The sequence below is a fragment of the Phaethon lepturus genome, unplaced genomic scaffold (genome assembly GCF_000687285.1).
Source record: "Phaethon lepturus isolate BGI_N335 unplaced genomic scaffold, ASM68728v1 scaffold42525, whole genome shotgun sequence".
Classification (NCBI taxonomy): domain Eukaryota; kingdom Metazoa; phylum Chordata; class Aves; order Phaethontiformes; family Phaethontidae; genus Phaethon; species Phaethon lepturus.
Genome location: NW_010541987.1, coordinates 9,373 through 34,321, shown reverse-complemented (window position 1 = coordinate 34,321; position 24,949 = coordinate 9,373). Strand labels below are relative to the sequence as shown.

Genomic DNA, 24,949 nt, shown 5'->3' with positions numbered 1-24,949 from the left:
GCAGTGCAATAGAGCTCCTTACTAGTATGAAGCTGCAGTGGGGATCTTCTGGCCTCAACAGTGCTGCAAAACTGCCTTAGGGCTCTGTGCAGTCAGACCTGTTGAGATCAGCAACAGGTTGTGGAACACGGTTACACAAGGACTGATTTGTATTTGATTCAGATGCTGAAAAATGCTGAGCACCTGGGGTTGCAGCAGAGAATTCCATCACTCTATGAAAGAAAGCTCAGCTTTTCCCTGGTAAATGCTTGTGACAAATGATGAAGGTTTGCTCATACTGGTATTGAGCCTTAGTCCATGTGATGCTCATTGCAAATTTGTGTTCTCTGCTTTTTTCTATAAGCAAATCCATGTAGCAGTATGAAAGCTTAAAAATCCAGAGTAGTGGTTCAACAGTCTTGTTTCAGGCTCACCTGAGTAAGCTGTGTGCCTGCTACTGGCAGACATTGCAAGGCATGGACACTCTGCAGTTTTGAATCGTGCATTTGTATTGAGTCTGCAGGGAACAATGTTTAGAAGGGTTAGATAAACATGATTAGGCTGCATTGCCAGCAATGATGTTCTTATTTAATGCATTGATGAGTGCAGGTGGCAGGACCTCTGAAGTCAATTAAATGCAATGCAAACTCCTGTGTGTAGCAGAGCCATTGTGAGTCCAAGCCACTGAATGCTGAGACAGCTCATTTGGAGAAGAGGTGGGAGATGGGAATGAGCCCCCTATGCCTGAATGGTAATTTTGCACTTTTCCCAGCAGGTTTCTGAACATTACCTTAGAGCAGAACTACCTTGTGTGAAAGAACCAAGGGCAAGAGAGTATGTTTTCAGAGCTGTGATAGGATGTTTCTCTGCATTCCCATTGATAGTGGCATTAAGATAAGGTGGTCACAAATATGGATTTACTTGCCCGCCACCTTGTTCTGTTACCTGGCAGGATTTGAAAAGGCACTGGTTAAAAGGATTATGCGTGGCCTTACACCAGCATTTACAGTGCTGGAACAACACTGCTCGAGCCCCTTCACTTCCTCCTGTAGGCAAGATGCTGGAAGCCAGCACAATTACTGTGCTCTGCTGGCCTTTCCCACGGTGAAACCTGGTTTTTATTTCCTGCTGCTTTAACCTTACTATCAGTGAAATGATCCCTGGAAAGCTTGTATTGATTGCACATTATTGTCTAATTAAAGTGCAATAAGAAGAATTGCAGAACACTTGCTCTTACAGCCCTGTGCCTATTCTAGACACTATAAATTAGAAAGCTTTCTGTTCAAATATGGGAAATGTCAGTGCTGATTTCCTTTTGAATTTCCGAGCATCTCCTTAAGGCTACACTGGTAGATGTGTGATTATCTTTTTTCCCCTCCCCGAAATAACAGTTAGAAAGAAGTTATTTAGAGAAATGAGGCCCTATAGGCTAGCAGGGGCCCTGTTCTGACCCTGTTAGCTACAACCCATGCTTTCTAAAGGGAGGCACTTCTAAATGAATGTATTTTAATCTGAAACCTGCTAGATGATCCTTTAGCATCATGTGCAGAGATATAAATGGGTATTAGTTATACAATATGTAGAGGCCAGTCTTTAAATAGTGCTGACTGGTCTTACCTGGAGGCCGTTTTTTGCTCTGTCTGGACTTTATGACTCTATTGCTCCATGTTGCTTGTGGTTAGATACTTTCTAGTAACTTGTATCTTCCTGAGTTGCGTGCAAGGAGCCAATAAAAGATAACTCCTAGTCCTTGCTATAGCAGGAACCCAAGAGTCTGTCATTATAGTTCTGCATCTTGCTTAGTCGTTAATTGAATCCATGGCCTTGGGGAAATCACTTAACTGACCCAAACTTTCAGCTTGCGTCTGATCACTGTGATACATTTACAGGGATTTATGAATGATCAGTAATCCTGCCTGGGACACTGGGCAGATGGTGGACTTCTATGCTATGAATGAATTAATGATTCACTAGTTGCATACAAAACCACTTAAATATGTTTAGCATCATGTGTGAAACTGATTTTTCCCTTTCTTTCCCTTACAGATGTACTTTCCGATTCCCTAGCACGGTTATAAAGATCCAGTTTACATCTTTATACCACAAAGAGGAAGCAAAAGAGGAAGCCTCATCACCTCCCCTTCGGCCACTTTACCCTCAAATATCACCTCTGAAGATCCACATCCCGGAGCCGGATCTCCGGAGCGTGGTCAGTCCCCTCCCATCTCCCACAGGCACTATCAGGTAAGATGTTAACTCTCCAAAGTGTGTTTTCTTGGAAACTCCATCTGTGTTTTCCCACACCAGTCTGTCAGCCCTGTTTTGTTTGGTACACTTGGTACACGAAATACCCCATTAAAAATAAGTAGTTAAATATCTGATGTTCAAAATTACGGAAGACTGCTAAAAACTGTGTTATGGTGGCTGGAAGTAGGGCACGAGGGTTTTGTTTAAGAACTGAAAGGATTGGGGGGAACTTGAGTGTTAGTTTAACACTAGAGAGTTACTAGTCTGTCTTTGGCAGTGGAATGAGAAATATCTATCAAGAAATATCTACCTCTATGCATGGAGAAAAGAAAGACAAATATTTTGTATGTTAGGACTGCCTGTTTTATTTTTATCTCAAGAATATTCTGTTGTTGCTGGGTGGTGCCTGTGTTATCTGAAGTTAGGGACAAGGGTGACCATTGGCACGTGGTTTCCTGGGAATAGAAGGAAATGGGGGTAGGATGCTGACCATGTACTTGAGGGGCTGTAGCAATCTGAATGTACATCTGTGCGAGTATCCTGTTTTGTAAATTGCAGTTTTTGTAAATCTGATTCATGAATGTGCAATAGAAATAACCTGAACATCAAGTTACTGTCTGGAATATTTTCTTTCTTTCTTTCTTGGCAGAGTTGGTGTTATGAAGTTACACTAATCTCTTAACATTAAAGCTGTTAACTTGAAGTGTAATAGATTTTATAAAGGAAAAGAGTCGTGATATAGAATGATGTATTAGAGTTTTAAAACTTGCGGGCCTCAGAATAGCAAGAGTGTACCTGGTAATAGTAAATAGCCTTTGGTTTGTTTTCTTGTCTGTACACTTGTAAAAAGGTATAATACACAAACACCTTCTGACAGTCAGCACTAATTCCGTGATTAGTAGTCAAATTTACATGGCTGAGAACGACTTCAGTGTCACAATTAATACAGTTTGGTTTTGCATAGATCTGGAGGCGCTTGCTTGTTTGGGTTTTTCCCCTGGTCTTGCAGAGCTGCACAGATGTGCAGTGCAGATATTCTAGAAAGAGAGGGGCTGGAGGTAGCTGTGGTTTTAGTCCTCTGTTCAGGCACTGCTTTTAGTTTATATTTAACCTTCTCTTTTTAGATGAAGCTTGTTGCTGGGAGGGGAGGGGGGTGGTTTCTTTGCCAACATATGGTAGTTAGTTTCCATTCAGTCATCTTGCGCAAAGCAGCACAGTGTGGTTTGTGTTACTAACAGAGGCTGTATCTTTTGACTCTGGCATATGCCTGCAACTGATATTTGACTCCCCGAGAATGTTTCTTTTGCATAAGGAGAAAGTGGAAATAGTAGTGTTGAATTGTGCTCGGCCCCTAACGGAGTGTTTACTAAGGGTGATTAATGATTGCATCCGTTTGTCTTGAGCAGAAGCTAATCCAGCCAAATCTTCAGAAAACCTCAAAAGACATCTGAGGTTTCACTTGCCCAACCCCTTTAGTTTCCGAGTTCCTCTTACAGAGGAGGGGCTGACACGTTTGTAAACATCCCTGCTCAGCCCCTTCATCCTTCCCCTCTCCCTCTGCAGGGTCTGGCAGCTCTAGTACCCTGTGGGCCACCCTTTGGGAAGAGATTTGGATGTTTCTGCCCAAGAAAGGGAATGCTCTTTGGGGAGTGTGTAGCTATGCGTTCTGGCCATCTGACTTTCAGGGCAGCTCTCTGCTATCTTGATGGCCCCACAGTGGTGGGTGAGGCTGGCAGAGTGTCCTCTCCCCCTTCCCAAGGGCAGGGCTGGCGGGGGCTCAGTGTGGGACCCGCACCCCTCTCCCACCGCTGGCTTTGGGAGGTGGTTGCATGAGCTGGGCTCTCCTCTTCCTCCTCCCTCTCCCCCTTCCAGTGTTGACTTTCCTAATTTGGTGTGTTTGCCTCGCTCCTCCCTGATTGGCCCATGGAAAATTATTGCAGTTTGGAAATCCTGGGCAGGGTGAAATTTCCTATTTGGAAAGTGGCTCCCTGCTCCGTTTTCCGGCCTCCGCCCTGGTGCGGGGCAAGGGGCTGTACCTGCGCCCCCACCGCCAGATCCAGCCCTGCCCTCCTGACCCCCAGCCCTGCTCTGTCTCCCTGTTTACATTGCAACTTGCTTCCCGGCAGGTTCCCCCCTGTGAGCTTCTGGCTTTTTTCCAGCCTATTTATTTTCCCTCTGCAAAGTGCACTGCCTAGGGAGGGAATGAGCTTTAGTTAAACAAAACCAAACCTGCCACCCTCAGCAGCTTTGCAAAGAAAGATTCCTGCTTACTCCTAGGGAGAAGTGTCTGCTTTCTGTCTGTTTTCTTCACTAGGTGTTTTATCTCCAGGAGGGGCTGTTTGTAGATATGTTTTGAATGCTGTTGTGCAGCTTTAAGGGAAAATGTTCATTGGCAGCAAGCATGCTGTAAGGCTTACACATAGACATGGCTTATTTCTTCCTACTTTGAGTTCAAAATTCCTTTTAAAAAAAGTCAGACTTGCATGTTCCAAAAAGGAAAAGGCCGCTGTGGTTTTAAGAAATTGGTAGAAGCAGCTTGTCCATTTTACACAACATAACAAAGGGCAAAGCATCACCAAATCTCTTATCAGTAGATTTGAGGCATTGAAAAGCTGTGTGAATACCATATGTAGTTTGGTTAAATTTGGCTTTGCCTCTTGGGAGACAGAACTGATCCACAGTTTCAGGAGTTAAGGGACGATTTTTTGGTATGTGGCTTTAAGGTTGTGCAGCTTGCACTTGGGGGATCGATCCTCTTTGGGTGACACCCTCACTGGTGACATGAAGTTCCTTACCTACGCTACAAACACAGCGTTGCCTGGTTTTGCTCTAAATCCATGATATCTATGTGAATGTGACTCCATATGTGTGTTGTAATGTAGTCCCCAGCATGGCATGTGCGTGGATTATAAACAGAAACACAGAAACAAGGTGTGAGGTAGGAGCCTGTTCCTGGTCTCGAAGTCATGCTGAGCTGGAGTTTAGATTTACAGTGTTTAGTTTTCCTTTTTATTATCTTCCATTTGGTGTTAATGACTCCTTAGGAGTAACTTGACTCAGTTTTCCAAATAGCATCTCCCTCCAGCACTGCCCCTCATGGTTGGGTTTTTTAGTATTCATGAAAAGGAAATTATTTCTCTGTACAGGCTTCCCTGTTCTAAACAGCAATTATGTTCTCACTGATAGATTTTTTTTTTAAAAAAAAAAAACCTGCAATAAAGAAATACTAAATGCTGTGCTGTGGAGGTCAGTATTGTTATTTGTATTTTACAGCTGCTACTTCTGGTTTATCTCTATGCCAGAATGGCTGTGGGCTTGAACACTTTGTCTTGTACTTGTTTGATATTTTTTTTCACTGAAAGGGCATGAATAGTTAGCTCACATACACAGTCTTTATCAGGGAGAAAAAAAAATTCTTTGACATGTAAGAGGAAGAGCCCTTAGAGACCTGTGAGAACCACTGCTTGAAAAGTGTCTGGTGAGATTCTGTGCTGATAGCTAAACTGGTACACATTTGTGTGTGGACCCGAATTTGTGTTTTCAAGAATTGTTAGTACTTAATGTGCCTGCCCATGTTCAGCTGCTGCTAGAAGGGTCAAAACCTAGTTTACTATGAAATTAATGGTATGAATAATGAAAGACCAGCTGGTATCCTTCTGCATCTTTTGTTTTCTAAACTTGATTAATAAACCAGAAGATGCAAACTGAATTGCCATGGTTTCAGAAGCTATATTTTTTTAAACCTTATTTCCTTTTTTCCTTGTTTTCACTAGGCAAAATTAGTTCAGTAACATGCTGCATGCTCTGATAGTGGATTACTCAGAGGCCTGCACTCTTAAGAATTACAGTTATCTTGGTTTAGCCACCAACTTGTTTTGTGGCCTTTAACAGGTCATTTAAATTCATTGTCTGATTTTTATGCATGTATAGTGTAATAATGGCTTTTCAAGAGTGTGTAGTAGATAAATTATGTATTGAGCTTTTGTTCTGTAAACCATGATGGAAGAGTGTGTATGTGTGTGAGGCCATGTTATAGTAGACATGCAAATGATGACTGTGCTTTGATTCAGACTTGGCTTGGAAAAAGGGAGTGCTTTTTAATGGGCTCCAGGACAGCGTACAACACTGTTTCAGAACACTTGGGATTTAATCTGAACTTGCATATTTCCTCTAAAGGTATGTAGTGGCAAGCTGAATGAACCCTGACTTCGCTGCATGCCTTCAGTCACTGGAACAGGATGCATAAATATTGCCTGCTCAATTTCATTCGGGCTTTCCTTCTTCCCGTAGCACTATTAGCCATTTAACTGAAAAGCCAGGGAAGAGCTCCAAGGCAGGTTTTTTGCAGGCTCTTTTGCATTGTCTCGGTTATCCAGTACTTCCTACATTGAGGCAGAATATATGGCTCTGGTAACACCCACAACTGGACAGACCAGTGATTATTTTTAATCACCCTTGTCTCCAAACCACAAGCCATCTAGCATGATGCATATACATCACAAAAGAAAAGTAATGATCTATACTGGGCTTGGGAGTTCCTATGCATGGTTATTTCATATAATGGACCATGTGCTAGAGGCGGTGTGCCAAGCCATGTGCTAAAGGAAAGGTTGCAGATGTCACCAGCTACACAGACACTTCCTCTTCCCCTGATCAGTCTAAAATGTTCACTGAATCCATGGTTGGAGTGAGCTCACTTCCTTTCGAAGAGGGGAACTACTGGAGCATAGACCATTAATAAGAATTTCAACTTTTGCGGATAGCGAACTTTCTCTCACTGTGGCTTGTTCCACAGCTTTGTTTTTCTTCAGCGTTAAGCAGGCAGGGTAGCTCTCAGATTTCTCCTTTCACATCAAAATCCAGCTTAGTTTGGCAGTCTCACCACTTGTGATTTGTTTCTGAAACGTGCAAGGACTTGCCGCTCTTTGAGTTATGTTTTTGGGGCTAGGCCGGGGAAGGAAAGAGCAGCAGAGGATTCTCACCCATTATTGCTGATTGGTGTATCGTGGAAATGCTCGTTTCGCAAGCCAAAGTGCTGTACTTTGACCTGATTCTTGTTGCATGTAAAAAGCGTCCCTGTATCTTTTGGTGTCCCTTTCTGCAGGCTCATGAAATGGAATATGGGGGGTAGTCTGAGGTTTGTAGCATTCGTCCATCATAGTCCTTGTGTGCAGGGCAACGCATCTCCAATTTGCATTTGAGGAGGAACGTGGGGAAGATGTTAAGAAATGGGGATTCTCCCATTGTACTCAATAGGGGCTTAAAAAACCCTGCCTGCTCAGACAGGAATCTGTATATTGGCAGTGTTGCCAAGGTTGTAGCTCTTGTCAACGCTATGTCTCTTGTACCTGCTTCACAAATGTGCACTTAGGCATTTTTCAGAGGCACTGCCCATGTGCATACCATGTCCTAAACCGCAAAGTTGAAGAGATGGGGTTTTTTCCTCTTTAGCAATGCAGATTCCAAGTCAGGTGAACAATTTTATGTGGGATCCCGGGTAATCTTTCCTCTTTGTCATAGAGAGGATAGGTGCTTTATCCACATACCTGGCTTAAATTAAGCCTCTACAGCTTGATCCCTACAGAGATCTTTCATGCAGAAAAGGATGAAATTAATAGGGCAACTTTCCTGCATTCTCATACTGCCTCTCCTTCTGGGGAAATTGGCACTGGAGTTTGGGAGTGTTTCTGTTCCCAGCTTGTTCATAGACTTGTAATATGACTGTAAATAAATCATTTAACCACTTGTTGCTTCATTTTTATATATAAACACACACACACCCACCCCAGTCTGTAAAATGTGGCTAGCATTGAGAGAATCTGTAGATTTTTACATAAGAATCTCTATATGGGCTCAGGCACCAGATCACTCTAGCCCGGTGTTCTGCCTCAGACAGGTATCTTTGGGGTGATATAAGAACACAGAAAATACAGAGTAGTGCTGACTTATGTGCAGTTTGCCTCCACCATTTTTGTGGAGCAGGAACTTCCTGACTATCTGTCTAATAAAGCCCCTGATGAGTTCCCTGTCTTCCTCCTTTCCCCAAGAACTTGTATAATAATAACCTTTTGCATTCACATAGACTTTTAGCATCTGCCCTGTCTTACAGCATGTCATTCCACAGTGTAACTACAAATTTAGAAGCGCTTTCTTTTGTTTTGGACGTGCTGCTTAATTTCATTTTGTATTCGCATCTCTTCTATTGGAAGAGGCCAGGAGCTGGACACCTCTTGGCTTTGTTTTTATAGGGTCTGTCACCTTGCACCTCAGCTTCTATCTTAAACTGTTTGTTTCCTGTATGGAATCTGGTCCGTATCGTATCAGTACCTTCTCTGGATCTGCTGTATCCTTCTTTTTTTGAAATAAGAAGAGATAAGCAAGACAGTGTCCTGGGTGTAGACACACCATGCACACAGCAGTACATCCTATTTTTGCCCCCTGATTCATTAGTTAAACTGATTTTGGACATTCCAGCAGAAATGCAGTAAGCTGTATGTATTCTCCAATAGCTGCCACTTAAAGACTTAATTGTTGCTAGAAAGTGCTGTGAACTTAAGAGGCTAGATTCTTGTTGGCACAAGTTGAAAGTGAATCGTGATGCTACAAAGACCTGTTATGTTCTCAATAGCCAGAAGTTAAGCCCTGTGTTTAAAAGGCAATTTTGCCCGTTAAATGGGTGAATGTATTGCAGGCGCTGCATTCAGCTCTCATCTTTCTGGCCTTCCAGCTGAAGAAGGGTTAAGTATTAAATGGAAAACATGCTGCAAAGGACCGATGTGATTCAGCATGTGGTTGTAGTCCAGTCCTAAAGCTGAGTGTCCAGGTGGTATTTGGGGAACTGCAGTTCAATGGCTGCCTGCAGTCAGTGTTTCAAGGTGAGATGCTGAATCCTCAGTGGATATCAAAGATCTCTGGGACTTGGGGCATTAACCATGGTGCCACAGGATTAAGACTGTGGGTAACTGCAGCTGGTTTGCTTATGTGCTCTGTGTCTTTCAATGGTATAAAACACTTGCATCCTCTACAAAATGCCTTCTTCCCTAGCAGATGAGCTTAACCCAAATTAGCTTGGACTGCTTGTAAGCTAAGATTGCCTGCATGGACAGTAAGCATGGATCACAGCAGTAAATTAGGGTGTCTGAGAGCTGGGTGAAATTGCAAACCTAGCTGTAGCTTTTTTCAGTAAAAGGTTATAGTATCAAAATGGATCAAGTTATCTCCTAGTATTGATGCAGTATTAATATCCAATGAATCATAATCACTGTCCGCACACTTGATTTTTGTTTTATAGCAAAACAGGTGTTTGTGGGGAAAAGTCTTTCTGTTCCATAATATTTTTAAAGGGGGTGTGAGTGCATGCAAGTGTCCCCAGCCAGACCCCAGCTTTTGGGTGGTGAAGAGAATTCCAGGAACTACAGGAAACTGATGTCACTGCATTGTGTTTGCTTGTTTTCTTTTGACTGCACTAATGTTTAATTTTAACTTAACCCTCGGAGGGTATTTTTAGTAAAACTGTTTCTTCATTCCTCCTGTCCCATGTTGGATGGGGGAATGGGGGGACCAGATTGTGCCTCATTTTTTCCAGTAGTCAGCTCTTTCTCCCTTCCCTCTGAAGAGCTCTCTGGTGATTGACTGAGAGCTTGAACACTTAGCAGCCATGTGTTACCCTGTCTCTTTGCAAGGAGCAGCTAAAAGTTCATGATGTTTGTTCTGTACTTGTATCTCTTCATTTGATCGTTGATCCAGGCTGAAAGGAAGCAGGTCTACCTGGGCAGAAGTGCCCAGAAAAGAAAAATACCTCCTGCAAATGTTCAGCTACTGCTGTGGCTGTCCCAAGGGACAGCTGCTTCTTCAGGGGACTGTCTGGTTCTTCAGTGACTATTTACTAGGAGAGACTGGCTTTTCTAAAAGTTATCAACACTTGAGGTTGGAGGGGCTTTGTCAGCACTCAAGGGAATCACAGCCCTGCAGGAGGATAAGGGTTTCTCCCCCCGCACCCCACCCCCCTTTTTTTTTTTTAAACACAGGCAAACAATCATACTTAAAACTCATTATCAGCCTCAGAAGCTAAAATTTGAGCAGCAAAAGCTGGACGACTACTTCTGCTGATCTTGAACCAAATAGATTCTTGTATCTGAACTACATGGGACAATCTTTGAAACCATACTAGTTTTATTTATTTGTTTAAAAAAAACAAACAACAAAGAAATACAGCTCTATACAGAGCATAGAGTTACTGGAGAACTTTCTTCTTCCACACCTTTGACTTGAGTTTTGGTTGCTGTCTCTGTGGTTTGCTGTTCATGTATTTCTGCAGATGAAGAACAAAATCAGAAAACTCTGTTTCATCCTATTCCATTCCTAGTCCGTGTGTTACAATAATTGCTCAAGTACCAAACAAAGATAAAAAGAATTTACGTGTTTTTGGTTTGTCATTGTTTCATGTATGAAAATGACTTTCATTTGTAATTATCTACACGTTGTAAGAAGTATGTATATGGAGAAGCTATTGAAAAATGACAGCAGAATAATTAATTTCACACCAGCTCCCCATGTGAATACTAAGACATCAAGAGCGTCTTCTGTGGTTTAGCATTATCCGCTTCCAAAGTGAGCTCAAAGCACGGAATAGCAAACTTTGATTACTTTCCTGCACAAACAGGTCTCTGCTTTTTGAAAGGCTAGGTAAGAAATGCCTTTATCTCTGGCAAAGGGAGATTTCTACGTGTGGGCTCATCAACCTTGCACCTCCTGAAGGCTTCATGTCCTGCTGGGCTGCTAAATAGCATCACCCATTAATGCAAAGGACTATTGGTGGGTGCTGAAAGAGTTAACGGATGCTGTACAACACTTTGCATGGCTAGAATATGGGAGATGGGTGAGCTTGGGTTTCCTATTGCAAGGGTTTGTTGTGGCTGGGTATTTCTGTTGCCTTTTCGCTCTCCCCCAGCCTGCCCCTCCTGTAACTCACTTCTAAAAGAAAGCGGTCTCGGTTGTGCTGAGCTCAGCACCGCAGCCATTTGCAAAGACGCCACAAGGAGAAGCAGCACTTCTCAGCTGACAGGCTGGACTGCTAGGAAATCAGATTGCTTATGCACCGAAAGGGTTGCCCATTGAGCAAACAGGGGTTGCCTCACTGTTTCCTCTCTGTCCACATGTGTACATGCATGTGGGGGGAAGCTTTTAAACAGTCACCTTTTTGAGGAAGGGACTGTGTGCTGTGTTTTTTCATGCAGCATTTAGCACGGTGCTCGGAGTGTCAGTTACTGCATTTATTTGTGTCAGGCTTAGCACTGCTATTGGGCATTTGACTGGTAAGAGGATTGTTTATGCCAGTTTTACTGAGTTCTCGTTCCCAGCTGTGGGCTTCAATTTGCATCTTTTCCTACAATTTCAATTGCTTGTTTTACTACCTAAATCTTCTGCGTATTGTTTTGTTTTCTTATTCACTGTTTCTCTGCTCTTAAGTAGAAGACATGTAATTCTCGGGTCTGGCTATGCATCATGCTGCTCTGGCGTTGCACCCCTCGATGCCGGACAGCACAGAGGACAGGAGAGACAGAAAAAGGGAACTTCAGATTCCCAGACTCATCCTTCTCCTCCCGTCCTTCCAACCCTGCAAATCAAGGATGTGTGATCCCTAGACGACCCTTTCTGATTTGGTCTTATCTTGTAGCACTGACTTCTGTGTGCCTGAGTGGTGCTGCAAACTATAGCCACCTTTTAGTTGTTCGTAGCTTTTTATCAGCTTCAGCATGGCTTTCCTGCTCGGTAATTGTTCCTGTAATGCCATCTTGTGGTGGCCCTGGGACTCTAAACGTGTCTTTTCCCCATGCTAGCCAAAGCTGATGACTGAGCTACCTGCTAGTGATTGCAGCCCCCTCTTAGCTGCATTTCTGTGCTGGTGAATCAAGCAAATACCTGTCTCTAGCTGTGTGGCGCCCATCGGGGTATGATCTTCTGAAGCTCGGGTGTTGTGTTAGGGACCCTCATGGCAGATGCTTGCACTGCATGCTTAAACTGTGATACTGTAAAAGAACATAGCCTGTATCTGTTAGAAGGATTGATTAGATATTACCTCTGTTGTAAGGAGAGTGGCAGGTTGTTCATTCACAAGTTATCATAGCAAGCTATTTATTTAGTTAAGTATTCATACCTGATACCGTGTGTGTTGTTTTAAGTCCCGCGTTGTTTTAAGTGCTTCTCTAAATACAGAGGAGTTGTTTAATACTTTGCTGTCTTGTGATTGCAGAAAGTGGTTGGGGAGGAGGGTCAGGATTTTGTAGAAATTCCGATTTTATCTCCTGACTTTTTTTTTCCTCAGTCTTTCTAGGCTTTGGGTAAATCACAGGGGCAAAATAAGTCCAGTGCATATCTGCTTCTCAGTGACCTGGGAGCTTTACTGTAGCTTAGAGAGTAAGAACTATGTGTCTAGTTAATAAATGAGGTAACAAATAATTGTATTTCCTTTTTGCCTCTCCAGTGTTCCCAACTCTTGCCCGGCCAGTCCACGTGGTGCTGGATCCTCAGGATATCGTTTTGTTCACAACATTACCTCGGATCTGCAGCTGGCAGCGGAGTATGCCGCAAAAGCAGCATCAGAACAGCAGGCAGATGCATCTGGCGGGGACAGCCCAAAGGTTCAGAGAAACATTACTTACCCAGCGGTGCTCACTGGGAGGCTTATTAAGACCTGGCAGTTTATTGCTAGTGCTGGGTATAGTTAAAAGGTGTCTAAGAATACCCGGGCCATAGGCATAGTATACAGTATCCTCCAGGGTTTTGAGACCATGCCTTCAAACCAGCGTCTTATTAGTGGTCGATGATGAATCTGCTTGCTTAACTGCCCAAAATGTATTCAGGTCGTTCATTAAAATAGTTAAGCAAGAATAATTTTTTTTTTGCTTGATAAGTCAAGAACCCAGAAAGAAGAGGCACTTTAAAATTCAGAGTCTTGTTTTCTCCTTTTAATTAATGGTATTTTGGAAAACACAGTTGGAGAAAGGGGAAGCAGGGGAAAAAACTATAGTCTCCTTGCCATGAGAGATCTGTATTCTGACTTTAAGACAAGCATGAAGGCCTGTCAAGCAAGTGTTAAATGAGGAGAGTAGCAAGTGGAATTTAGATTAAAAAAATAACTTCGTTATCATTATAACATTTAATTTTGGTGAGCTGATCTTCAGATCAAAGTTAAAGATTTAGATCCAAAACCACCTGATTTGGGATTGGGTGGAGGAGCACAATACTAGATGACTTTTTTTTTGTAGATTGAATTCTCCCTTGAGACAAGAAGGGCTGTTCTTGATGGAGTAATATGAAGAGCTGGGAATATGAGATCTGGCAAACAAATTAAAGTTCCTAGAATGAAACAAATCCTGCTGGAGAGGGGAAGGGACAAGATCAAGTTTCATATTGGGCTTGTTGCTGGGAGGAGAGCTGGTAGCATACTTGCATGAAACCTTTTTAACAAAGTGTAATTGTAGCTGGAAAGAATTGAAGGCTTTAGTTTCATGCACACTGAAAGCAGTGAACGTACCCTACACCCTCTAACTCTTTGCTTCCAGTTGTTTGTCCTGGTCCTGTGCCTTGTGCTGGTGTAAGCACATGTGGTAAATTCAGTGGAGAATTAAATCAGATTAAAATTAGCTTTTTTGTGTGTGTTTGTGGGGAGAGGGAAGGAGATACTTTAATGTGGCTCAGTCCTATAGCCCTGTTTGCACACAAATGCTCGTGCTAAATTGGGAGGTGGCAGTATAAAACAGGAGTGAAAAGGAAGAAGAGGATGTTCCTCTTAATTGCCCCTGATGCTCTGTTAGCCCCTGTGAAAACTACAGCCCAATGTGCTTTTTTAGTTTGCGTTGTTGGTACACTCTAGTGTAGGAATTCTTTGTTAGTGACTAAACTTCTGTTTGGTTTTTTTTTCCCCTTAGGATGAATCCAAGCCACCCTATTCTTATGCTCAGCTAATTGTGCAGGCTATATCTTCAGCACAGGACAGGCAATTAACACTAAGTGGGATCTATGCCCACATTACGAAGCATTATCCATATTACAGGACTGCTGACAAAGGCTGGCAGGTGAGTTCTTGACACTGACAAGCTTTTAAACTACTTTGAAATGGATTTATTAAAGATTGGGGGCAGTGGGAATAGAGCTGCTTTGACTATTCCCAGAGTAAATTTGTTTAACATAAGCTAACTAGTTTGTTTGTGGGTGATTAGGGGTTTTTTTAAATACTTTCTAGGGCAATGTAGTGTGTTACTATTGGGTTCTTGGGTTTCTGAAGCCCTTTTAATGCTGTAATCATGTTTGGTTTTGATTCTTCCACATTCTTGCCTATCGGTGACTCCTCTGCCCAGATACTTGCCTGAATCTTGCTTAATCCTTCACCTTGTCTTTGGTATGATCTGTCCAAGGAAAAGACGTCCAGCATAAAACCGGGGTCCCAGTTTTTAATGATAATACCTTAAATCATCACAGATGTTTTGTTTTCCCAGTGTATCAACTGCATTGCCTAAGTCACAGTTTGCAAGTTTTGAATCTCAGAATGGGAACTTGGGGAATTTCAAGTCTGTGCCTTCCTTGTGGTACAAAGGAAATCTGACCGGCTTCGTAGGAGAGTTTAGATGTAGTTAACACATACTAAATCAAGCCTAAATGTTCACATGAGGGCTGCTTTCAAAGCTCCAGAAACCTCAACTCCACCTGCTTTCAGACTTTTTCTTGGCATCACACCTCTGAACTGGGTGTTGTCATTTGAATATAATACACTAATGCAGCTGGAAGGACTCTTGCAGCTGCTGATTTCATTGTGTTCAACTGGCAGAAACAGTACTGCTTGGTGCACTTTGAGTACAGTTGGAATAAATACATTTCTGCCTCCCTGGCTTTTCCCTGCAGTTCTAATTAATTGTGGAATTCACTTCCTGCCTTAACCTGCTCGGCAGAGTTGTGCTTTGTGAACCAGTTGCTGTGTCCTTCTTCAAAGAGAGTAGCATTTCAGAGGAGAGTGAAGTTGCCTTTTTCCCTTCCCCTACCAGTAGCATTGTAAGGCTTCACTTGTGAAGGGCTTGTCCAAAGCTGCTACAAAAGCTCTTGTTTTGTTTTGAAAGTGGAACAGGAATGAGCTTGTGCACACCTGGTCTTACCGAGCCTTTCCCCTAGCCCAAAATACAGCACTACACCCAGTAAGGGGTGGGCTTTTGCAATGAAAAGGATAAATAGTCTTGTCAACATCTGGAGAGCCATACAGTGCTAGACTAGTGCCACATAGACAGTGGATTCTTCTCAGAGACAGCGGTCTGAGGGCATGTTGGATGGCTTGCATTGATTGCCACGAGATGCAATGTCCTTTAGGGCATTTTTGGGTGCCCTGGTGATCATTTGGCAGGTAAGCAGTTAGCACAGGCTCAGGCATTTTTTTCCGCTTGCCTAGAATAAAGCCTGTCTTTTGCGAGAGAGTTCTGATGTGGTTTACAGTGATTTCCCCCTGCCTCAGGGAAAGCTCTGCTTTCATGACTTTCCACAGAAAAGTCACTGCACTGCCTGGCTCCAGATGTATTTAAATGATGGTGTAGTACCAAGCAAACTCATCTTTCAGCATGGTTAATAGAAACTCTGACATGTTTCCCCAGGTTTTCTCTTGCAGTTTTCCTGTGACTTTGGAGCTGTGTGAGTTGAGTGACTTGTTTCTGTCTTCAACACTGATTCTGGTGGTGTGGGTTTTATTTTCCAAGCTGTGTGGCAAAACCTATTCGTCTTGTTGTATGCTTCCCTATGGCAAAATAATCATCTTATTCCTCTGCTTCCTGCAGAATTCCATTCGGCACAACCTCTCCTTGAACCGTTATTTTATTAAAGTCCCACGCTCACAGGAGGAGCCTGGAAAGGGCTCGTTTTGGCGAATTGACCCTGCCTCTGAAGCCAAACTAGTAGAGCAAGCATTTAGAAAAAGAAGGCAAAGAGGAGTGTCCTGCTTCCGAACACCTTTTGGGCCTCTCTCCTCCAGGTAACTTCAACTTCCTCTAATCTCTGTGCCAAACGCATTACAAATAAAACAAACAAAAACTTCTCCTGAAGTACAGTGAGTAAAGTTTACTTCTGTTTATAGTTTGAGAGGTAATAGAGTTAGATAGTCCTGAGGCAAAATCTGAAAATTGTTCTGACTTCTTAAGTGTTTACTAAAAAAAAAAAATACAGAACCAAACTACAAAAATGCATCAAATAACATACCTGTTTTGGCATCATTTCAAAGAAATTCAAAGCAGTTATCACTGTAGTTAAGTGTTTTCAGATGCCAATCTCTCATTTCAGGAAAGCTGTGTTTAGATGTGGATTAGATCATAGTGGGAATAAATTTTGTGGTATTTAAAACACTCTCTTGTAGGGAAGATCAGGTTGATCATGGTTGCCAGCAGTGGGGGGTGTTCTGTGTAGCTGCTGCAGTCAGTGGTGTAACTACAAAAGAGGAGCTGTGTGCAGTGACAGCTTTCTCTGAGCCCTGTAGCTGTGAGGATAAGACTTGCAATTCAACACACAGCTAGGGCAGTCTCACGTAACATTCCTCCCACACCTCTTCTGTCTGTTAAAATGGGGGGAAACAGGAGGAGAGGTTTTCATCTGATCAGCTTCTCTGTCTTGTTTGTCATTAAAGAAGCGTTCATGTGTTTGGTAGCAGTGTGGGACCAGAGGTGGCAACCCAGTGGTTGTGGAGGGAGGCAACAGGGAAAAAGGGGAGTGACTGCTCTGTAAGCATGTGCAGGGCCAGACACTTGCATCTACGTTGTATCTTTCTTCCTCTCTCTGTCACTCCAAACACTGACAAAGATCCTTTGAGAATGGCCTGACATCATAAAACTGATCTGAACATGAAGCACTTACAGCTTCTCTGTCAGCGGTGGGTCTTAAAATGAAATGTTAAGCGTACTCTGAAGGGTCCAGTTTCCTTCAGCAAGGAATAATGTGATGATATTTGGTGCTGGAGCATTTGTGAGGTTACTGTGTATCTTCCAACTCTTTCCAGAAAGACTGTAATGGGTAGTGTGGATGAAAGGCTGTCCTTCTGCTAGAGGATCCTGTACTGGAGATGACTCTTGGTCTCTGCCACTCTCTTGTGGTCAAAAATAAATCTACGCTTGCCAACACTATGTTCTGATGTTTCAGGAGTGCTCCTGCCTCCCCTACTCACCCTGGCCTGCTGTCCCCTCACTCTAGTGGCCTACAGACTCCAGAGTGCCTGTCACGGGAGGGCTCACCCATTCCACATGATCACGACTTTGGGTCAAAGTTAGCCTCAGTTCCAGAGTATCGGTATTCACAGAGTGCACCTGGTGAGTAGCTCTTGTTTCACAGAGGGTGACTGTTCAGTTGCACTGAGTGCCATGCTGAGGACACCACAGGAATGCTTCTGCCAGTGTGTTACAGGACGATGTAGGTCTCTCTTTCCACTTCGTTGTTAGAGACTGATGATGCATATGCAACTTCAAACCATTTTTCTTACTAGTCTTTGGATGAGGGGGGCAGGAGATAAAGAATTGTGTAGAAACACAGGAGTTAACTTTGAACTAGGTGGCTCTAAAGCTTTAAACTGACAGCAAGAGTAGCCATGGCAGTGCATAGCTTGCTCATGCTAATTTACTAGCCTTCTGGATAAGATCAACAGGGCTACGCAGAGCTCTGGTGCTGTGGCCAGGGCCTTGGTAATCTGTTAAGCCCTGGTAAGTATCTTACTTATCTTGTCAGCTGTGCTGTAACCGGCCTGATGTATAGGATGTTCCTGGTGAAGCTGGAAGGCAAAGCTCATTAAGTAAAGCTTCTTTTTTTTTTTTTGGCTTATTGTGGCTTTTGTTCACAGAAATGTGCTCAGACAGCAAGTAAGGTTTTTGTAAGTTAGGAAAGAGAAGATTGAAGGTGGTATTTTTGAAGCCTGTTTGGCTTTTTTCCCCCCCTATCCCCACTCCTGCCAATGCGGAAGGACTGAGTATTGCAGATTAGAAGTGAATAGGTGAAATGAATGTAGGCCTTTTTGCCTCTCCTATTAATGTACGCTTCTCTCCTCTGTTTAGGATCTCCAGTCAGTGCCCAGCCAGTGATTATGGCTGTTCCTCCCCGACCATCTACTCTGGTGGCAAAACCAGTCGCATACATGCCAGCATCAATAGTGACTTCTCAACAGCCTTCATGTCATGCAATTCACGTAGTTCAACAAGCTCCCACTGTTACAATGGTCCGAGTTGTGACCTCCTCTGCAAACTCTGCAAACGGATATATCCTTACAAATCAGGGCACAGCAGGAGGAGCTCATGAAGCTGCAGGAGCAGTGTTGGACTTAGCTGGTGACCACCGAGGTAGCTTTTCACCTCCCCTGCTACTCTGCTAATAAGTGTTGAGCAGGCTTGGGGGGCATGGGTCTTCAAATGCTATTTCAATCACTGGGTGCTTAGTCCTTAATAAAAGATGTGTCTCTGGGTAAAACCTAAACCAAATAAAAGCTACTCCATTTGATACCTCCACCAGTGAGCAGGACAACTGTGCTCCCTTGTCCTGTGGGGAACAAATCTTAACAGACTTTTAGAGGCTGAAAAAACATGCAGTGCTTTAAATATATATATTATCCCTGATATCAGTATTATGTCTGTGTATTGCTTAGCTGGATATGCTATGGAAATGTGTGCTTTTTCTAGCCAAAAGAGATAGTCTGGGAAAGGCTGAAACTCTGCTTCAGGATGGCCTTGTAAATAAATGGTTGAGCCCTTCTTTTCCACAGGCCTGGATTCCTAGAGGAAAGCATGTGCTTCTAGAAGTGCAGGCAGTGCCCTATTAAAGCAATCTTCAAAAACCAGTTGCAACAAAGGCCTCTTTTTTTCCTAAGCTGGAAATTCCAGCCTTGGGGGATTTAGCGAGTTAAATGTTCTCTTGCTGTGATCTAGACAACATCTTGTCTGCTTGCCATTTCAGAAGGGCTTAGTGCTACAAGATAGATGTGTGTTGCACCAGCAGCAAGACCAGTTACTCTGCTTTTATGTGGGCAGTGGAGCAATGGTTCTTCTCTAAGGAAAGGAAAAAAATTAAAGACCTTTCCCTGCCACAGTAGCAGGACCACTGGCATTTTTAGTTCAACACTGGTTGTCCTGCTTGAGTTTCACTTGCATTCTCTAGAAATTCCTGTCTGGATCCCATATATGTTCCTGAAGCACAAACAGTCACAGCTGCCTATCTGTCACCTGCTCCCTTCTTTCTTCACTAGTTCTTGCTGTCACTTGTTCTGTCCCTACTTTCCCTTTCTTAGTCCCACTCATATCCCTTTCTAGTCTTTACCTTATCTTTGTTTTTCCTGGTTGCTCCATTTCCCTTCCTAATCTTCCCTCTTTCCTTGCCTTTTCTCTTCCCACTTCCCATCAGCCTGCCTGCAGGTCTCAGCTGGATGCTTGTGTCCCATCTAACTCCACTCTTGTTGTCTATTAATGTTAAAATGGGAGAAGTCTTCTCTTCCTACGGGACTGATGAGTTTGTGCTCCTGCCTGCCTTCTCTGCTTTAAGACCCACAGAGTCCCTGGAAGAGAAGAGTGGCTCTCCTTTCCTGCATGCCCAGCAGGAGGCTGTCCTGTATCTGTCACATACTTGCTGAATTCACGCCGTACTTGTCCTGGGAAGTGACATGAGTGGTTGAGTGCTCTCAAACAGTTATCTCTATCCAGGAACTTGGCCCTGCTATCTTTTTTTCCTCTCTCCTGATTTCTTCCTATACTTCCATAGCTGGCAAAAGCTTGCAATTGTGGAAAGACCTCCTTGTAAATCAACCTACGTGCAGGCCTGACAACAAGCTGTTGCAGACTTTTGGCTCCAGGCATTGTTGAAGATCTTATTGCCTTCTCCTACTGTGTGGTATTGAGTCAGGCCAATTTGCCTGTAATTACAAAGTCAGCTATGAGATTTGCAGTGACTGCTGTCCATATCACAGCTATTATGTGCCAGTAAGGGAGATGATGCTTTTTTTAGGACAAAGGGTCAAGTTTGTAATCTTGATTTTTTTTTTTTTTTTGGCTGAGTGGATTACGCTGTAAGAAAAATGTTCTTAATATTGATAGAGTATATGTGCAATAGAGAATATTTTAGTGTTTTCAAATACTCATCTCTGATCTTCTGTGGTGCTGAGGTATTTTCACATCTGTAAGCCTGGGGTATGTATCACTACTAAAATGTTAATGAGAGTAAAGCCTGCTCCTAAGCCAGGGTAGTAAATTATTGTTGTCTGTTCTATTCTTAAGCAGGCATGGATGAAAAGCCAACAATCGCTTTTGCCACAATACCTACAGCCAGCCGTGTTATTCAGACAGTTGCCAGTCAAATGGCACAGGGTGTTCCAGGACAGACAGTCACGATCCTTCAGCAGGCGGCTCCAGTGACCATTGGACAGCATCAGCTCCCCGTGCGGGCAGTCACTCAGAATGGGAAACATGCCATCCCCACCAACAGCATCACCGGCAGTGCTTATGGTAGGCTGTTTCCATCGCTTTCTGGTTTTTAATTGCTCTCTAAGCTTAGCAGTTAGGTTGTAAAGCTGTAAGGATTTTCTCTTCTTAGTTAGTATATATCAGGTTATTCCATGTGTCCAATTCCAAACGTATTCCCGTTCTTCGACTTCTGTGGCTGTAAATATCAGTGGTAGATATCCTTCTGTCTACCTCTGCTTCCTTTCTCTAGTGGAAAAGTTTTGCTATCTAGCACTGCTTCTGAAAAGTCCAGTGTCTTTCCTTTGTCCTTGGCTATGCATTTATTACTACTTATATTCTCTACCTTGTAAGGGTTACATGTTGAAAGTGTTAGTGATTCTTTTGTTGAGCCTGTTCTCATTTGTTTTCTTCTGACAAACAGCCTTTACTTTCAGCGTGCCAAATAATAAAATTTCCATGGTGCTCTTTAGATCTTGTGAAATACGACTCCATAGAGTATTACAAAAATAACATACTTTTCTATCTTAAGGTCTCAGAGCCTGAGAGAAATAAGATCCATTTCATCAGGTGAATGAATGTAGGATTTTTTTATATACAGGATGTGTAGTAGTCATTTGTCAAGCCTGATTTTTAAAATCCTATACTAGCTATGTCTTGGCAGCCGCCTCTTATTGCTTGCTCAGAACCTCAGGTTTTGTTCAGTTAAGGATAATAACTTGAGGATGGTAATATCCAGGTTTCTTACAGACCTTTTCAATGAGATGCTAAGCACCTCTGCTGTCCCAGGCTGGTGCTTATGGGGAGTTTGAAATGAAGGGCACTAGTGGCATTTTGATGGCTTTCATGAAGGTACGAATGTTTCTACAGAATTTTCTGCCACGTCTATTTGCAGTATCACCTGGTTTGCACTTGAATTGCAAGAATGTTATTGGAGCAATGAAAAAATTATAGCAATAAGGCTTTTATGCAACTAGGATATTAAGATACTAAATAGATCATGTTGATGGAGTTGCTGCTATCCAGTAGTAGTGTTTGTCTAATGTAGAATCAGACAGTTTTATATTTAACGGTTTTTATGTCACAATATTGTAATCTCACCAAAATTTTTTCTAGTGCTCTCATCAAACTGGAAAGTATTCCAGTGGCATCTGGGTTTTTTGTAAGTAGTAGTGAATTTTCTCATTCACAAGACGGAGCCTGAGTCTCTTGACTCTTGTCTGTATGAAGTTAACTTCTCTTCAACTGCAGGGTTTAGGTTCTTTAAATCACTGAGGTGTAATTGGTGACTGCCCTCATCCTTACCCTATTTTTTTTCCTTAACCCTCTTAATACTCTACAGCCACCTTCCCATGCCTTGGTAGAAGTTGCTGGGCTTTTGAGGGCCTTTGTTCTGTTTGCTTTCTTTATTTATCCTAGGGCTCCTTTTTGATGCACTTAGCAGCGAACACACCACTAATGTTCTGTCATTCCATCCTTTGCAAATCAGTCTGGAGGGCAGAGGATATGCTGTCTCCTGAGTCCTCTTTGGCTGCCTCTGCGATTGATGGAGAGGCCAAAAACTGCATGTGTTTTGTTTTCCAAGCAGTGTTGTGTGCCAAAGCCAGTGTGTAAACACATTCTCTGTCTGTAACTGGGAATTGTAGACACTTTTCCAGAGGGTTGCTACTTAAATTGTCTTTTTTTTTCTCACCACTTTTATTAGTGGGAGGGTGAGAGCTTTTGTCAGTACTGGAATACAAGATTGGGAGCCAGAAATTCCTATGTTCTGGTCCCAGTTATGATGGGAATGCATTTGGTTGTGGGGGGTAATCTCCTTCCTGCCCCTTTTACAAGTGAGGTGTCAGTACACTTAATATTTGGATTATGATCTAGTTTCCCAACAGACTGGCTGTTCTTACTGTGCAAGCAGGGCTAAAGAAGGCCCTCTAAATTGAAGGCACAGCACACAGATGTTGTAGCTTGCAAGAAGTTCTGATTGTAGGTGTCCAGAGAGCTACCTCTCAAAGAGAAGGTGTGCTGTAATTTTAACAGGGGACTGATCCTCCCTTTCTGGAGATGACTGGTTAGCTGGCAATGCTTGCTTTGATAACAGATAGGAAGAAGAGAGTTCTCCCACAAAAGGGGTTATTACCAGTTTGGGAAGCTTGCACAAAGCTGAGACTGTAGGGGGAGAGGGAGAGACAAGGCTAGCAAGCTTTACAAAGTGGACTTGAAAACAACACTTGAATATGTTCCAGCTGTCACATTTGACTGTGGTGGTTTGTCTTCTGGAATAGCAAATGCTTGTGGTACTTCATCACATTAATTCTCTTTCTCTCCCTTGTCCTATTCCCAGCTCTTACAAATCCATTGCAGCTTCTTGCAGCCCAGGCCAGCTCATCCACTCCTGTTGTAGTCAGCCGGGTATGTGAGACAGGGACCGAAGAGACAGCAGCAGCCTCTTCCAGTGAACCTGAAGTCAAAAGACCCCGGATAGAAGAGTCCAGTGGAGCAGTCCCAGCCCAAACCGGAGTCATCACATCTACAATGCCACAAGGACAGGCAACCAGTGAATGAAGAACCGGTGGGAGGAGCTGGAGTGATGTGGGGTGGGCATGGGGTGGCAGCAGCCCCTAAAGCAGCTTTCAAAGAAAACAAAACACAACTGTAACAGCTCAAAACATAGTGGATAAAGAGCTCTTTTTAAAGTCAGATTTTTTTAAATGGGAGGTCAACAGCTGTTAGAATCACAAGGTGCCAAAAAGAATGGAAAACCCCTCCCAAGAACCCATACGTGGAACTCTGTTCTGTCTTTACCTACGTGGAACTCTGTTCTCTCTTTATCTATGGGATATTTTTTCTTTTTTTTAATTCAGAAAAATACAGACAACTGATTGTATGACTGCTGGGATATCTAACTGTCTTTTCCCCTTTTGGCTCCAAGGGGATGGGATTTGCAGTTCAGCATCTAAAGGAATGTAACACAAATACAATCTGCTCCCTGGAAAGAAAACTCCTCATTTTCTATGCCTTAATACTGTGCTTCTCAGAGCTTTGAACCATAGGACCATTTTAAAAAGGCCACCTAAGGCAATCAAATGCTGAAAGATGGGTGCAGTATCTCACAACAGCAGCATTAAAGAAACATGGTACCAAGCTTAAAGAAAAAGGCAGATGATCTTGTTTTTTAAAACAGAAAAATTCTGAATATGAACGAATGTTTATTTATGTGGGAGTTCAGGAGGAAGAGTTACAGGGCTCAACCACCTGGATTTCCAGATGCAATTTCTCTTCATTCCCTCTGAGGGAGAATAAGATGACAGAGGAACTGTATTAATTTGGTTCCTGTAAAGTTATTAAAAAAAAAGGGTTTTGTACCTTCAATGATTTCTTACAATTATTCATCACTTGCTCTGGACAACAGCCAAAGTATCTTGGTGACTGAGGATCACATGGGGAAGGGTGTCTCCAAAAGGTTCTGTGTGTGTTTGATCACATCCTGTGCTGGAGCACCAGGTTTTGTTCAAAATAGCACTGTAGGTGAAGACGTTGCCACTTTCTCTGTGAACTTGAGAAAATATTGGTTGGTCTTCTGCACGAAAGCAATCTGCCTTCACCTCCTGTTGGTGGTGTGGTCCTCAACTACATGGACAATGGTCAGGAGGCCAGGGAGGGATAGGAGTCTGTCATTGACTCTCTGCCATGGCTGAGAGCAAAGCTCCTGTGTTACTCTTCTGAGAGGGGAGTTGGGAGCTGGGATGAAAAGCCGCAGAGTTCTGTTTAATACAAATTCTGTAAGGGTGTAGAAACCAAGGCAAAAGAGACCTTTTATGTTCCACATGGCAAAAGTCACTGGAGGTTTTAAACAGGTTTTCCCAAAAGGAGTTTGGAGTTTCCTTTCATTGCCTGGCTCCCTCTCCCATCTATCCTCCCTTGAGGACCATTTGGGTTGGCCAGTAGGAAGAGGCTTTTATTCAAACTGTATTCCAGGCTCTTCACGTAGTACAAGTATGTCTTAGAGTAAAGCAGGTTTGAGTCACTTCAGCCACGTGGAACAGTGGGTGCGTGTGATGCCTTGTGACTGGCAAAGAAATCAACCCCTGCGTCGCCTCCAGCTAACCCCTTTGGTTTTACGCCTGTTTGCAATCCCCTTGCTTAATGTGTCTTCTAGCAGCACAGCAGAGATCTTTTAATTTAGAAAATGTTATGGCTTTGGTAATGGCAAAAGGGACTTACAGAGGGATGGGGTATGCCTTTGGTAGGTTATCCCCCTGTCTGTACTGTTTTTTTAT

General features: G+C 43.0%; 1 protein-coding gene across 1 annotated transcript; it reads left to right on the top strand.

The window, feature by feature from the left end:
• The first annotated feature begins 1,520 nt into the window (after positions 1-1,520).
• FOXK1 (forkhead box K1) lies at positions 1,521-23,555 on the top strand. The gene is made up of 9 exons (XM_010287901.1): positions 1,521-1,540; positions 2,026-2,223; positions 12,710-12,866; positions 14,157-14,303; positions 16,041-16,234; positions 17,389-17,555; positions 18,291-18,572; positions 20,496-20,720; positions 23,014-23,555. Exons 1-9 carry the CDS (start codon positions 1,521-1,523, stop codon positions 23,232-23,234), a joined length of 1,611 nt encoding a protein of 536 aa, XP_010286203.1. The 3' UTR covers positions 23,235-23,555.
• Positions 23,556-24,949: the final 1,394 nt, after the last annotated feature.

Bases quoted from the DNA above. Each gene is read 5' to 3' on its own strand.
- FOXK1 (XM_010287901.1), top strand. From the start codon at position 1,521: ATGTGCAGAGATATAAATGG. The intron at 16,235-17,388 runs GTAACTTCAACT...CTGATGTTTCAG, and splicing joins TTTGGGCCTCTCTCCTCCAG to GAGTGCTCCTGCCTCCCCTA. The intron at 18,573-20,495 runs GTAGCTTTTCAC...ATTCTTAAGCAG, and splicing joins CTTAGCTGGTGACCACCGAG to GCATGGATGAAAAGCCAACA.